This window comes from Heterocephalus glaber, unplaced genomic scaffold (genome assembly GCF_053883595.1).
Source record: "Heterocephalus glaber isolate CG9 unplaced genomic scaffold, H.glaber_assembly_v1.0 deba00000122, whole genome shotgun sequence".
Classification (NCBI taxonomy): Eukaryota; Metazoa; Chordata; class Mammalia; order Rodentia; family Bathyergidae; genus Heterocephalus; species Heterocephalus glaber.
Genome location: NW_028258138.1, coordinates 73,323,740 through 73,338,229, shown reverse-complemented (window position 1 = coordinate 73,338,229; position 14,490 = coordinate 73,323,740). Strand labels below are relative to the sequence as shown.

The 14,490-nt window shown below is 41.6% G+C and overlaps 1 protein-coding gene across 1 annotated transcript in view; it reads right to left on the bottom strand.

Moving 5' to 3' along the window:
* Positions 1-1,360: 1,360 nt before the first annotated feature.
* Positions 1,361-14,490, bottom strand: part of Slc49a4 (solute carrier family 49 member 4) — a 117,072-nt gene continuing 103,942 nt past the window's right edge. Inside the window, exon 9 of the mRNA XM_004873611.4 lies at positions 1,361-13,029. Coding sequence (XP_004873668.1) covers positions 12,914-13,029 — 116 coding nt within the window. The 3' untranslated portion in view covers positions 1,361-12,913. The remainder of the gene's footprint in view (positions 13,030-14,490) is intronic.

Genomic DNA, 14,490 nt, shown 5'->3' with positions numbered 1-14,490 from the left:
CAAGTTCTCAGAGCTTGTTAGTGGAAGAGCTGGACTGGCCCAGCTGCCTCTGTTTCCAAGCTCTTGTTTTTCCCACCACTTTTTGCTGCCTGAACGCTCAGGAAGCTTTGGCTCCACTTTTTCTGCCATTTGGAGTTTGATTAAAAACAAAATACGGACCACGTTATCACAAGTGCTTCCAATACACATTTATTGCAAAACCACAAGCACGACAACCGTAAAGTCAACACAGCCATATTTCCTAACTGAGCAGGAGATCACCATCCTGAAGTCCATTTTCCAGAGAGATGGAGGCTCGTTTGGAAGCTCTGCTCTGCGAGTGATGCCGAGAACCCCTATTCTGAACTAGGAGTTCTAAACCATTAAGTATTTAATTACCAATTTGGCAAAGCAATGCACATTACCATTTCTACAACGTAAGAGCACAGAGATTTTAAATGCATCCTTATTTTTCAGAATCTTCAGTGTTCACAATGTGTAAAATGAAGCAGCGTTTTAAATAAAACACGATGCCAAAACACAGTTTCTTAAAAAGTCCCGAATGAAAGGAAGAAAAATTGTACATGGATAATATTTATCAGTGCTTACAGCTGACATTAACTGTAGTTTTCTAAAAGGATAAAAATACTCAAGACTTCAACATTTCCTTACAAAAGTATACTTGGCCATAAAATTAAAAAAATCTATAAAACCCCAAATACTACAAAAGTAAAATGCAAACAAAAATTTTTTATTAAAGTGTAGTACAAGTTTTTCATGGTTAAGAATTATTAAAAATGCACAGGACACTTCAGAAGTGTGACGTGTTGCAAGGGCAATTTGTCACCCACCCAAGATCCTGTACACCCCCCCGCCCCATCAAGTGTCTGTGGGGCAGGGTTGGAGCTGCCCCTCACCCATTCTTACTGCACCATCTCTGCTGGGAGAGGAAAGTCCACCTGGGAACAGGGCTGACACAAGAGGGGCAGAAGCCCTTGCCTTCAAGGCACCTGCAGAGAACCTGTATCTTGGTGTGGCCATGTTAAAATCAGGTCCTGGTGCTAAGAGGAATCTCAAGAGCTGGCCCCCATCCTCTGGGAAAGTCCTGGGCTTCTCCTTTCTTAGATTCCCAGAGGCAGGGAGTCTATTGCAGCTGGCTGGAGTACAATTTCACAGTGGCACTCAGAGCTCCACTGCGATCACCTCAGCCAAAAGCCATCACCAGCACAGACCTGGATTCTGACAGGAAAGGACTCTTCCTCTAAGCTGGGAGGCAGTCTGAACCTCAGTGCAGCTTGAGGCCACCCGAAGGAAATGGGAGTGGGAAGCCAGCTTGGAAAGGGAGTCAAGGCTCAAGGGAGGACTAAGGTGGTATGGAATAGGGGGCAGGTGGGTGGGGGAACCCTTTGGGCATGCTAGGCCCTCAGTGAGGAGTGGCAATGGCAGGCCTGAGGCAGGCTCCCTGCCAGCTGCCATCCCTGCTCTGTTTCTGCAGCCACCCCTCCTATTCTTCCTCCCACGTGCCACCCAGTCCTGCCCACCTTGCTGCTCCTACTGTGATGTTCTGTGGAGCTGTGACAGCCAGATAACTAGTGGTGTAAGATAGGTCAGATACCCTATGGCTTGAGTACCGAGCAGGAACAAGGAGCCTGGGCTTTGGGGTATGTTTTGGGGTGGGTGGATTTTTTGGCTTGCTTCTGGGTATGTGACTGAGAGGCTGGAAGCTGATGGAAAAGTCTCATGGAGCAAGAGGTGATAACTTTCCTTGGCTCTATCCTCCTTGGACTACCCAAGGTTTATCTATATCCAAGAGTTGGTGTGAAAAGTAATTATTTTGGCAGAGTGCGTGAAACACAATAGAGTGGGTATGGAGCATGCCTTCAATTACAGAACATTCCTTTGAAGGGGAGATTGCTAAAGTTACAGGCTTTTGAATAAAACACAGCTCCTCCAGGGCAGTTCTGGATGTCTGGATGCACACTGCTTTCTCAGAGCAGAATGGACTCCCCTGTGCCAGTCAGGGGATGTGGGAGGACAGGGTCCCCAGATGGCTGGTTCTACCTTCCTCCGTCCACACATGTCTGGGGGCCAATTGCTTACACTGATTGAAGTCAGAGAAGGAAGTGTGAAATGTGGATGCTGTTCCCCACCTTCAGCAACTCCTCTTCCTGCTGGGGTCCTTTGCCCTAATTTGTTCTGCTCCTCTTGTCTCCTTTCTGTTTCTCGACACTCCCATTCTTTGAAAGCAAGAACTTCTAAGAACTAAGGGGAGTGGCTCTGGAACAGACAACAGAGAGAGGCTGTGGAATCTCCATCCCTGGAGAGCTGAGAAAGCAGTTGGCCAGATAGAGACACTGCCGGCAGGGTGTGCTTGGAGGCAGGAGCCTGGGCCAGATGACTCAGGGAGAAGAAGCCAGTTTCTGGTTCTGCTTTCCAGAGCCTGCTTCCACCACAACTCCACACCTCCAAACCTCCTCTAATTCAGCTCAGCAGACACTTTAACGGCATGTCTACAGGGCTGGCTTACAGTTTATTCATTCTTGATGGTGCTGGGGACGAACCTACAGACTTGCATATGCTAAGCACGTGCTCTACCACTAAGCTACATCCCCAGCCCTTGAGGGGCTGCATTATAGTCCAATAACTCTTCCAGGGTGGTCTCCCAGATCTCCTTACACGGTCCTTTCCTCCCAGTCACTAGGAGGCTCCTCTCTTGGCCTAATCCCATGCCTGAATGAACACTGGTACATCTGAAATCTTTGGAAGCTTGTTATTTCCCTAAAAACCTTTCCACTTATTTTCAACCCATCAAAACAGATTTCTCTGCCTTTCCCTTCAAAGGCTGTCCAGGGGCATTTTTTTACACTGCGAAGGTCACACATAACTATACACTGATTAGGGACAACCATGGATTTTTAATGGCTCAAGAAAATAGGATTTAGAATATATTTTCCCAAGAGAGTTAGATCCCATACAGAAACCAAGACAGCTGTACAGATGAGCTTCAAAGCTTCCAACAACACTTTGGTTGTGGTTGCTGGCTTTGAATTATAGGGTTTTTTTTTTAATGAATAGGCTCATTGGAATGCAAATCTGAGGGCCAGAATCTGTCTTATTTATTTCTGTAGTCTGAGTGTCTAGCCCAGCATCCAGCATCCAGCATCCAGCAGGAGCCCAGAAGATGCTGATGGAATTATTGGATACAGATTTCTCCATCCTGGTTCTTTCCCTTCTTCTAAGGGTTTTTATATAATCTGCTCCTTCCAGCATTTCATACTGGCTAGGATAAAAGCCAGGCCTGACTTTAGAGTATTTTATTATGTTCAAATTGTATTATAAAGTAGAAGGAGAAAGATCATACTCTGCTTTAAGAGGAGAGAAGTTTGTGTAAGAAATATTAAAGTTTAAAAAAAGATAAATTTCAGCATCTACATAATAAAGAACTAGTGAAGGAATATTCAGCAAAGAGGAGTGAGTAGCTAAGGGAGTCAGCATCCAGTTCACTAGTGTAATCTTTCCCCCAGTCAGATGGAGGGAAGGACAACTCCAGGTAGCAGAACAGAGTCCTGCCTGGGGTCTACATTAAGCTTGAGTAAAATAAGGAAAAATATGGAGGGCCTTCTCTATTCTGAGCCAGAATAGAAGGAAGGTGGGGAAATGTAAGGACTAAGATGAAAATTGAGCTTTTTCCTTCTCTGAAAAGGGTAAGTGCATTTATAAAAGAAGAGGGGAGGGCTGGGGGTTAGGGTTCTTCAGGACATGGACCAAGGATCCTAAGGCATCGGTCCCAAGAATAGCAGGGTATGGAGGGAGGGCCAGCTCCATTGGTGATGTCTGCATTACTTCTAACACGGTTTTCTCAGCAGTAACTTACGGGCTAGGAAGAGCAGTGCAGTGTGAACTACTGAGTTCAGGGAAGGACTGAAACTGCCTGCCGTGGATACACAGCTCCAACCGTAGTTGTATTCCACTGGGGAGGGCCTATTCTGCCCCTGCCAAGGGAAACAGGCTCAGTCAGCCCTATTTCTTCCAGGAATTTTCTCTGAGTCACAGAACTAAAATAGTCAGAGAAATAAGTAGTGATGGATGTAGGCCATGACTGATTTTGTTTCGGACTTGTGCGTGCAACTGTGGCACAGTTTTCCTGATACTTAATTTTCATAAACTTCCAAAAGGATACATTTCTGGTGGGGAAGGAAGTCAATTTGGAATTGGACACATTTGTAGTAATTAAAATCATCTTCAGGAATTAAACCTTTTTTTTGGTACAGGGGATCAAACTCGGGACCTTGCGCTTGTGAGGCAGGTGGCGGAACCACTGAGCTAAATCCACAGCCCTGGAATTAAACCTTCTTTCTGGAACGGGAGCATTCTTTGGATTTCACCAATGCTTAGGAGGCAGGACAAACCTGAGATGTGTCAGGTGTGGCTTGGTAATGTTCACTCACAGGCAGAGACCTGTGGACTTCTACAACCTCCAGCACCCAAAGAAGGCTCTCTTTATCTGGCTGATGTCCCAAATTCATCATTAGAAATGGTTGCTTTTGGTGTTGAGTATTTTTTCTTCAGTAAAATTCAATTCTTATTGGAAAGGTGGACCACAAAGCCTTAGGAGTATGTGTATCTCAGTGTGTAAGAGTGTCGGCATCCCCAACTTCCCAAAGGAAAGATAATCCAGCTCCCTAGCCATGGAATGACGGTAAGGTTTGGGTTCCTCCTGCCAACATTGATTCTATGCCCCAGGACAGAACTGGGTCCTATTTGTGATGGAAATTTCAGTGGAACAGAATATCCTTTTCCTGAAATCATTTGTGGCTAATGATGATATGAGAAAATAGGTGGGCCCAGGCCATGCATGATTAAGTACGTGGGAAAGTATAATGATTTTTTATAATTGTTAGTACAGGAGAGTTTCTTTTTAATCTTTCTAAAAGATCCCAGAGGGTAGAAACATCTTTTGTTTTTCTGATTCTTTCATGGGTATACACTGTACACACTGTATCTTGAGTGAATAAAAGCATAAATGAATAAAGGAAGAAATGAACATGGTATCTGCCTGGCACCTCTAACACAACCAACAGGGCCTTCTTCCTGGCTTAGGGAAAAGATAACATTTAAGATGGGAGTATCGGTAAAAAGACAATTGCACTCACATGGTTTTCTACTTTCTGTTGTGTGTGACTAATAGGTGTAGATCAGAAAACTATAAAATTTTTCAGCTGAAAGGGACATCTACTCCAGATCTCCCATTTAGAGGTGAGGGGGCAAAAGTCCAGAAAGAAGGGGGTCACTTATTCAGGCCTCTTCCATGCTGGGCTGATCTTTGGGCTCATTTCTTTCCGATAGCATGTGTGCCTACATCAGAATCATGGGGAAGCTGTGTTTACTGACACCTGTGTACACACCATACCCTGACATGCTATACCTCTGCTCTAAGATGTCTGGATGGCTCTGTGGAAAGAATGTGGCATTGCTGCAAAGCAACTTATAATGCTTTGGTGTTATGACTCTAGAGACATAAGTTCAAGAATCAGCCTTACTATCTGAACTGTCACTTTGATTTCTATAGCTGCAGACCCAGGGCACCTCACATGAATCAAACCAAACCAGAGGACAGGTATCTGGTTTGGTCTGACTCCAGTGAACAAATGCTGCACTCCCACCTGGTTCCTAGAATGCTATCTCAACATCAAATGACAGATTTTTCTCTTAATTCATTTGAGAAATTTAATAAACCTCACATTTCATATATAAAATCCTTTGGGAAAATAAACACAGCTGCAGCTTATCTCCTACCACAGACACTGAAAAAGCTATTTCTTCTTGTTCAAAGTGTATGCAACATAATTTTTCATGTGTTCACATGAGGGGGGGCTACTGCACAAATGGAACATGAAAGTGCTGGGCAGCTCTTTAGTCTTAGATTGCAGGTGATTTGCTATTGGAAATCATTTTCTAACCCTGAAATAAGCATGGACTGGAATTTCTTACCTGGAAGAAACCTAAGGGAACATCACTGTTCACTCGCTCATTTTAGAGATGTGCATAAATGAGAAATGATGTTACTTGTTCAAGGTCAAACAGGTGAAGTCGCCAGCCTGGGATTAAGAGCCAGGCCCTGGGACCCCTAAGTCAGTGCTGGCTCTCCACACCCTCTCTGGCCCAGTCCATGAGGAATCTCTCTCAGCTCTCTTCTCCACTTCTGGAAACTCACACAAACTGGGCTCCACACAGTTTGTTCTCAAGCATGATCAGAAACAGGAAGAAATAGCCAGGAAGAAGGCTGGATAGACAGGAGGGCAGGAAAGGAAGAAGTGACCAAATGAAGCCAGGTTCTTGCTGTGCTCTGGTTTATTGGTTCTGCCTATTGCTTGAAAGGTAGGATAGCTAAGGAAGTTGACCATAAAATAGTAAGAATTAGTAGAGTCTCCATGAGCTTTCTTACTTTTAGACCATGAAATGGCATGAGCTTATTCTATTACCTTTCTGTTCTCTACAATACTGCGTGACTCTGTACAGATGGGGGAGGTGCCAAGAAAGCCATGCCAAGAAAGTCTATTTAGATTTGGGGGTGGGTCATTCATTTTCTTCTTTCACTGTGCTTCTGTTTATACCAACTATAGTTGGTATAGACTATCTTTCCAATAAGAAAACTGCATACTGGAGTTCACTTTTGACATCAGACTGTGATGGAGCTTGATGTTATATATAGCTAGGTCTATGAAATCCCTGTATTAACCACTGCTCCATTTGATTAAGATTCATCTGGGAGATAAATAAGGACCTCGGAAATTCCTGATTCTGCCCCTAAGCTTTATGCCAATATGGTCCAAGAAATAGCTCCCTAGATGACTCAATTTAAAGTGACATCTAAGTTTTTATATATATCTATGTAAATGCTGAAGACGAGAGGGTCCATCGTGAATCCCTCTGGAGAAGAGAAGATTAGTCAACACATGTTTCTGTGGAGGACGACTTCACTCTGTCTGAGTCTGGTCTGAGGGATTTTATATTGGTTACACTTGCATATATTTTTCAAAATTTGAAAATTGAAAGAATATTTACTTTAAAAGAATTATTTTTGGCTAATACATTAGTCAGTTATGGAAAGAAGGCTGGACTAGGGGTGTGGGGACATGCTAAAACCTAGCTGTCTCATCTAACCCGAGGCTGTCTGTTTACCTATGTGTACAGTGAGGTGGTTGAATTAGATCATTTCTCTCATTCTATAATCCTTCTGAGTAAAAGGGAGGAAAGCTAATCTAAGTGAAAGGCTGTACTGTAGTGGCTTAAGAAATATCACTTTCTACCACTGGGTGAATGGAAAGTGTCTCTCAGTTACCCTTGCTGTTTTGTTCAAGACTGCAGAAGCTTCCAGTATAAATTAGAAGACCGGCAGCAACCTTAAGAAGAATGCAGTGTTGAGTTCATTTTCCAGTCACCTCTCGGAGGCCCAAGCCTCCCAATGTACCAGGTTCAGCATGTTTAGAACTAGAATGGTTTAATGTCCTCTTATCACTATCAAAGTTGCTGATATCAACTCCATGCTTTGTTTCATTTTTTTAGCTACGTTTAAAAAATTTTAAATTAAACCTCACTGAATGAACAGAACAGCTAGGGCAACTTGTGCTTTTTTTTTAAGTAGGCTGAAATGAAAGGCTATTGTTTGAGGCCACCAGGTAATAAGATAACAATGGAAGGACCTCATAAAGCAATTAGCTCATATTTTAAGAATGCAGTGAATAATCATCATACACTTTTAAAGATCTTTGAAATTCCCATTTTAGGGAAATATTCTAATTTGGAAGACCCAGATATGAGAACTGTTTCATCTTTTCCCTGTACTTACTTAGGTTTTGCTCATGCCAGCATCCTGTCCGGCAGAGAGGGTGTGGCCCTGCTCACCCCTCTGGATGAGACAGCTTTCTCCTGGAAGCCTGGGGAGGGGCTGTGGGAGAAGCATAGCCAGGGTGTCTCTGGCAGGAGCTGAGTTCTGATTCCTGCAAGAGTTAAGGAAGCTGAGGGATGGTAGGCCAGGAGGACAAGCCAGCGCCTTGGGAAACTATAGAAAAATGAGGGTGTTGCTGTTTCAGACTCAACCAAGACTGAGTTTAAGTCAGAGAGACTTAGGACTCTGTCTGCTTTCTCTGCTCTTGGCCTCTCTTGCTCCCATTTCCTAGCCAGGGGTCACACTCTTAAGGGTCTCCCAATGGCCTTGATATTTGTTCCTAGGGCCATTTCTTAAGTTTGAGGCTCCAGCAGAGACAGGAGGATACTGTGTGGAATACAGGAGAGTCAAGATGTCAGCTGGTGAACAGCAATCACTGTGCATGCATGCTCTTAAAACTGCACTCCCGACCCGAAGTCTACGCTAGGATGGTCCAGCACTGTCCCCTGAGTACTGCTTATCTTGTCCCCTTCTGTATGATCATTCAAATTAAAGTGGAAGTGTCTTTTCACATATATTTATAAAACAGACATGGTCAAATGTTCTCATAGTTTTCTATACTTCTTAATGTCATATAATTTCATATTACAGCTTTCATCCATTTATTCTTTGTGGTCCTGGGGAATGAACTCGGGGCCTTGTGCATGCTAGGCAAGCACTCTTACTGAGCAACACCCAAAGCCACATATCACAGCTTTCACACTTGCTTGGTAATGCAGCATGATCATAGCAATGCCTGTACTTACTATTTCAGGGACAAATGTGAAATTAATGTGACTTTTAACATTAATTGAAAGCAAATTTGCTATGAATTTTTATTTGATCTTGAATTTAAAATGAAGCATGTATTCAGGCAGACTGCAAGATGAATCCCTGGATTTCAGTAAAAATAAGAGTTTAAAAAGACCTAATTAAAAGATAAGTAGATGGGGATTTCATCTCTTCAAATTAAAATCCCTTAGCTTGGATCCCTCATTAGCAGGACTTCATAAAAACAAGCTATAAACATTCTCAATAATTAAATATGAATATATGATCCATGATAAAACCTGGCCCTTAGGTCATATATGTTTAAATATACAAAATTAAATGCATACTTGAGTCCCTCTTGTTGTTTTATTAGCTCCATCTTCCAGTGAAATGCATTTGTGCAATTATCTTGTTACTATACTTCCACCATAGATCATATTAAAAAAAATACTTCTTCCCATAAAGTGTGAAATATTAATTGATAAGCCACAGGGAACTAACACTATAACATATCCTTACCAATTAATAATGCTGTTGGCTGGGTTTATGAGAACTGAATTATTCATCAGAATCTTTTATATAATGTCACTGAAAGCTAAGACTTATGAGACATTAGAGCCCCTATAGGAGAATGATTTACATAGAAATTTTACTTGTAAACCAAACAACCATCTCAGTTTACTCCCTGAACATTGCATACTCAGTACGGCAGTTTGCTCATAACCCCATCATTTCTGGACATGGAAGAATGTTCACGAACACCCCAAATGGTCTACAGCAAACTGCACCTCTGAAAGGTGAGAGAAATAAACTAATTTAGGAATCAGAAAATATAGATCTTAGTTCTACTTTTACCCCTGTAGTGGCCCTCCATATCCACAGGTTCCAAATCTATTGATTCAACTCATTGCAGATCAAAAATATTTGGGAAGAAATGCATCCGTACTGAACATGTACAGATTTTTCTTACTATTTCTTAAACATATAACATATCAGGTAGACTGTAACTGAAGGACTCTACTAGGTATTATAAGTGATCTAGAGATGACTTGAGGCATAAGAATCCAACTTCTGACTACAATGAGTGAAAATGAATTGCCTGTCTAAATAACAATAAATGCCTGTCTTGCAGGGCCTGGTGGCACACACCTCAAATTCCAGCACTCTGGGATGCTGAGGCAGGGGAACAAAAGCTCAAGCCCAGCCTGGGCAACTCAGTGAGAACCTGTTTCAAAACAATGACCTAGTCAGGCTGAAGATGTAGATCAGAATGAAGGCCCTGGCTTCAATCCCCAGTACTGGAAAGAACAACCAAACCCCCCAAACCCCCCAAAACCCCTCAAAAAACCCATAAAAACCCACTTATCTTCACAGGCACACAAGCATGTAGGTAGGCTGAAATACTATTATCAGTAGTCACTGAATTTTACTCACCAGGTCACACAAGTGCATGTAACATCTGACATATATTGGTTTCCATTCGACTGTGTGTGATGAACTTAGAAAGTAAAGTGAGCACTGGATTGCACCCTCCCCTACACGGCCATTCATATCACTAAACATCACATAATAATCACAGTTTATGATCTAGCTGCCCAGGGTTGCATGAGGGCCAAGGGCTGAGTGTTGGGTACATAAGGTATATGGGAGAATGACATCAGTGATAAATACCCATTTTATATCAAAGACTTGAGTACCGAAGGATTTTGGTATTTGCTAGGGATCTTGGAATCAATCCCAAAGACACCAAGGGAAGGCCAAAACTAGTACTCTGGCTATTAGGTACTTTACCTCTCTAAGGATAGGTTCTGTGGAATTCTAAAATGAGGGCTTGGATTAGTGGAGGGTTAAGATTTCTTCCATTTATAAAAGGTCATTTAGGTTGTTTAGAAAGTATGAAGATAACAGTTTGTCTAATTTGATGCTGGCTAGAAATAAAAACACAAAGAAAACATGATTTGCAATATTCAGATAAATAATATATAGTCTCTCCCAACCCCAGGTAACCTTTCGATCAGTTTTGGCAGATGAAATTTTGAACACTTAAGACACTTTCAGTTTGTGATTAGAACATATGTTCCAGAGGGGAAGGCCAACACAGAGGAGATAGGTACTTTCTCTCATCTCATGTAAACTGAACAACAGAATTGGTGCCAGGCACAACGCAAGAATTGCTAATCACTCCCACTTGGGATGTCTTTGAACTAAATTGGTCATTTAGGCAATATTTTTTACACGGAACTCTGTATTTTGTGTTAAAAGTAGAATGAACTTAATTACAATTTTCTACATCAGAAGTCTTATAGCAGGATTTTATACAGCAATGTTCTCAAACACAACAGCTGTGGCTAAGGCCAAACACTCCATACTTCTTCTCTCTCCCTTCTATCTCCTCTCTAAACCGGAAAGGGTGGTGGTTATTTAGCATCTGGGTCATGGCCTGCTGATATCCTAAGTCGGTGGCTTTCGATCATGTTCAAGAATTCTGCCTTCTTTTTATTTCACTTTTACTTATGTAGGGAGAATGAGTTATGGAACTAAGTCTAGCTTTCACAGACCTCTTCTCCTTAGCAAGTTCTTTAGTTCCATTTTTGCTCCCAAGTGAGCAAGGTGGTTAGAAAGGGAGATGGTTCAAAGGTGACTGAAGTTGAGTGTTATATTCGTGGGTTTTCATACATTCCAAATTTCACAATTGGAAAGAAAGGTCTTAGAAAATGCCAGGGAGTCCTGGAACCTTCCAGCCATGAGCACAGCCATGAGCTTGCTAAAGAACCAGAAGGTGCTGGGGTGGGGTTTGGGTGAGCGCATGCGCAGCGACAGCGGACGAGCACTTTCCTCCTCTCCTTTACTTTGCTTTCCCCCTTGGACCAGGACAAGGCAAAGAAAATACATACCTGGCTGACAACGAGTTACAATTTCAAGAGAGGAAAAAACAAGAGGGGCTGGAAGAAGCAGAGAATGATCAAGGTAAAATGTTACTCTTGATCTTTTGGGGGAATATTACACTCGCACTGCAGTGCCCTTCCTGTCATGGTGCAATGTATGTCTGAGACCCTTCAAAGAGGAACTCTTGAGCCAGGAATTTAGCTCAGTGGTTTCGCCGCCTGCTGCACAAGCGCAAGGACCGAGTTCTATCCCTGGTAACAAAAAAAACAAAACAAAGAAGAACTCTTAGTTTTAAAAATATCATTCATAGAAGGAAAACAGGTACTGGCAAAATGCTGCCCTGTCAAATACCCTGAATTCAAACAGAATTGGGTATTTTACATCCTAAACTCAGATACAAGGCTACAACTCACAAATCACGTATAAAGTTTTGAAAGTTTCAGTGTTCTCAATTGTTCAAACAAGTGTCATTTAATAAAATCTAATCCTAGTAAGTAATAGTGCTGGGCTTTACAACTCCTGCCACCTTGTGTAGGTTGAAGACAAACATGCTACGTGGTTATTTCTTTTAACAAAGTGCCAAATCATAACAGGATTACACTCCTCACACAATAATTAGTGTGACTATTAAACATTTAGTCACCCTTGCTACAATCATCTAAGGGCTTCCTAGATGAAACTGTATTCACAGAAACAAGGGCAAGCTGAGATGCACACAAGGCACCTAAGTTCTGAAGTCTCTGGAAAGCACTCATCACCATAACAAGGAGGCCAGAGGGTTCTGACCTGATTAAAAATAAGGACTCGTATAAGAAATGGCTTTATTAGAAAAACATGTAGTGTACATGTGGCTAATTTCTATCATCGGTATATCACTTGGCTATTTTGCAATTAAAATCTGATACAATATAGGGTTTGAACTTCCTTAGAAGTTAGTGGCATTTCTTCCTATTCTGTTGTGTGACTTCAGGAGGAGTTATCTTCATGTGACAAATGCCCTTTCTTTTCCTAATTACTGTGGCTCAGTAGTTTAGCACTGGCACAGAACACAGAGGGGATTACCTATGGTAGGTAGCGCTTCACATGTAAGACATCAGACTTCCAGCCCCTGGAATCAGGCACAGGTCCACCAGTTGTAGAATTTTAAAATTCCCTATTACCACACAAGTAAGTCTTGCATTATTACTAGTAGTAATTAAATTAATGTGATAACCTGTAACCTAACAAAACCTCTGGATGAAGTTTCTTTCTTCTCCTTTTTGTTTTCTGTTAGATGTGCAACTCCAAGCAAATGTGCAGTGTGCAGTATTGATTTCCAGTCTCCTTTTAAACTCCTTCAAGTCTGTGGTATTACACTGAGACAACCACATCAAGATACAGTCTGTCATAGGATTCCCTGAAGCACAGAATGAGGAGGAGACTAAGCAAACATGACCCAGGAAGGCACCAGTTGAACCAAGACAACTCTGTAAGACAAAAATACAGTATGCAGTTTTAGGCATTCATGTAGCACTAGCAGAACACCACCTGTGTGCCCAGAGGAATCTGCTCCGCAGTCAAAAGCATTCACAATAAATGAGACGGCCAGGAAACTGGCTTTCAATAAACAGTGACAATATGGAGACTAAGTGATAGGTGTAATGTATTATATGGCTTTCACGTGGAATATTTTAAATCAATATTGTTAATGACATTTCATCAATTTAATCCACCTTGACTTCAGTTGCAAATTCAATCTATTACTTCAAAGAAAAAACTGATTGCCTTTAAGTGTTAAGTTTGTTAATTGTTTTTTAAGTGTCCTCTATCACCATCAGTCTTACTTTGTTTAGAAACACCTGATGGGTTAAAGGGACAAAGAGGAAAATCACCTGAATTTCAAGATAACTATATTTTTTTGGATAAAAATCTGTATTTTTCAGTAAAAATGTTCAGTAGTAATCACTGTAAAACAGAGAAAATACATGGAAAAATAAAGTAAAACATAAAAGAAACACCACCTCTAAAGAGACTACTGTATTTTGGATTATATCTTTCTAGTCTTTTTTTCTGCTAGCATGAATGGTTATGTATTATGACAGTTACTGGAAAACCTGTAGAAGTCATTTAAACAGGCCATTCTGTTATCTGATTTAGAGGTATCAAGAATCGGCTGCTTCAAAAATATTCTCTCAGGCGCTCTTTAACATGACAGTGCCGGCTACTTGCTGCAACATCACACTACTGGCCAGGAACCCTTGAGCTGAGCAGCTGCATCTGGTCAGCCTGCCTCTCCCCAAGCCCATCTGCCTGTCAATCCTAAAGCTTTGAAGCAAGTACTGTAGCTCCTTGAGGTTGGTGGTGGCTGGGGACAACTTCTGTAGCTTAACATCCACTTTATCAGTTCCTATGAGAATAAACAGGGAAACAAGTTTCTTTCTTTCTTTCTTTCTTTCTTTCTTTCTTTCTTTCTTTCTTTCTTTCTTTCTTTCTTTCTTTCTTTCTTTCTTTTTTTCTGGTCACTTCTATAGGTTTATTTTTCCCCTTTGTCTCTCGACAGAATGCTAATATTCTCTTAATCTTCAAAAATCAACCTAAAGATTTCTACACTGCTGCTTTAGTTTAATCCATAATTCATGCCGCTCCAAAGAGCAATTTATGCTCAGGAATAGAAATTAGAAATTGAATGGCAATGCCTTTTTTCCTACAGTATGCTCACACAACAGCTTCCTCACCTCTCAATTACTACATTTTAAAAGCCAGACATGTTATTCTACCGCATGAAACAAAGACGTATATCCAAACGACACTTTTATACAAAGCTCTTTTCTGTGATTTACTTGGATTGCATATAAATACTCTGAAAAGCTGTGACCTCTAGGGCCGTGTCCTTTCTCTGATATTCCCTGAGATGACACAATGGGCATGTTTTGCTCTTACATTCACCA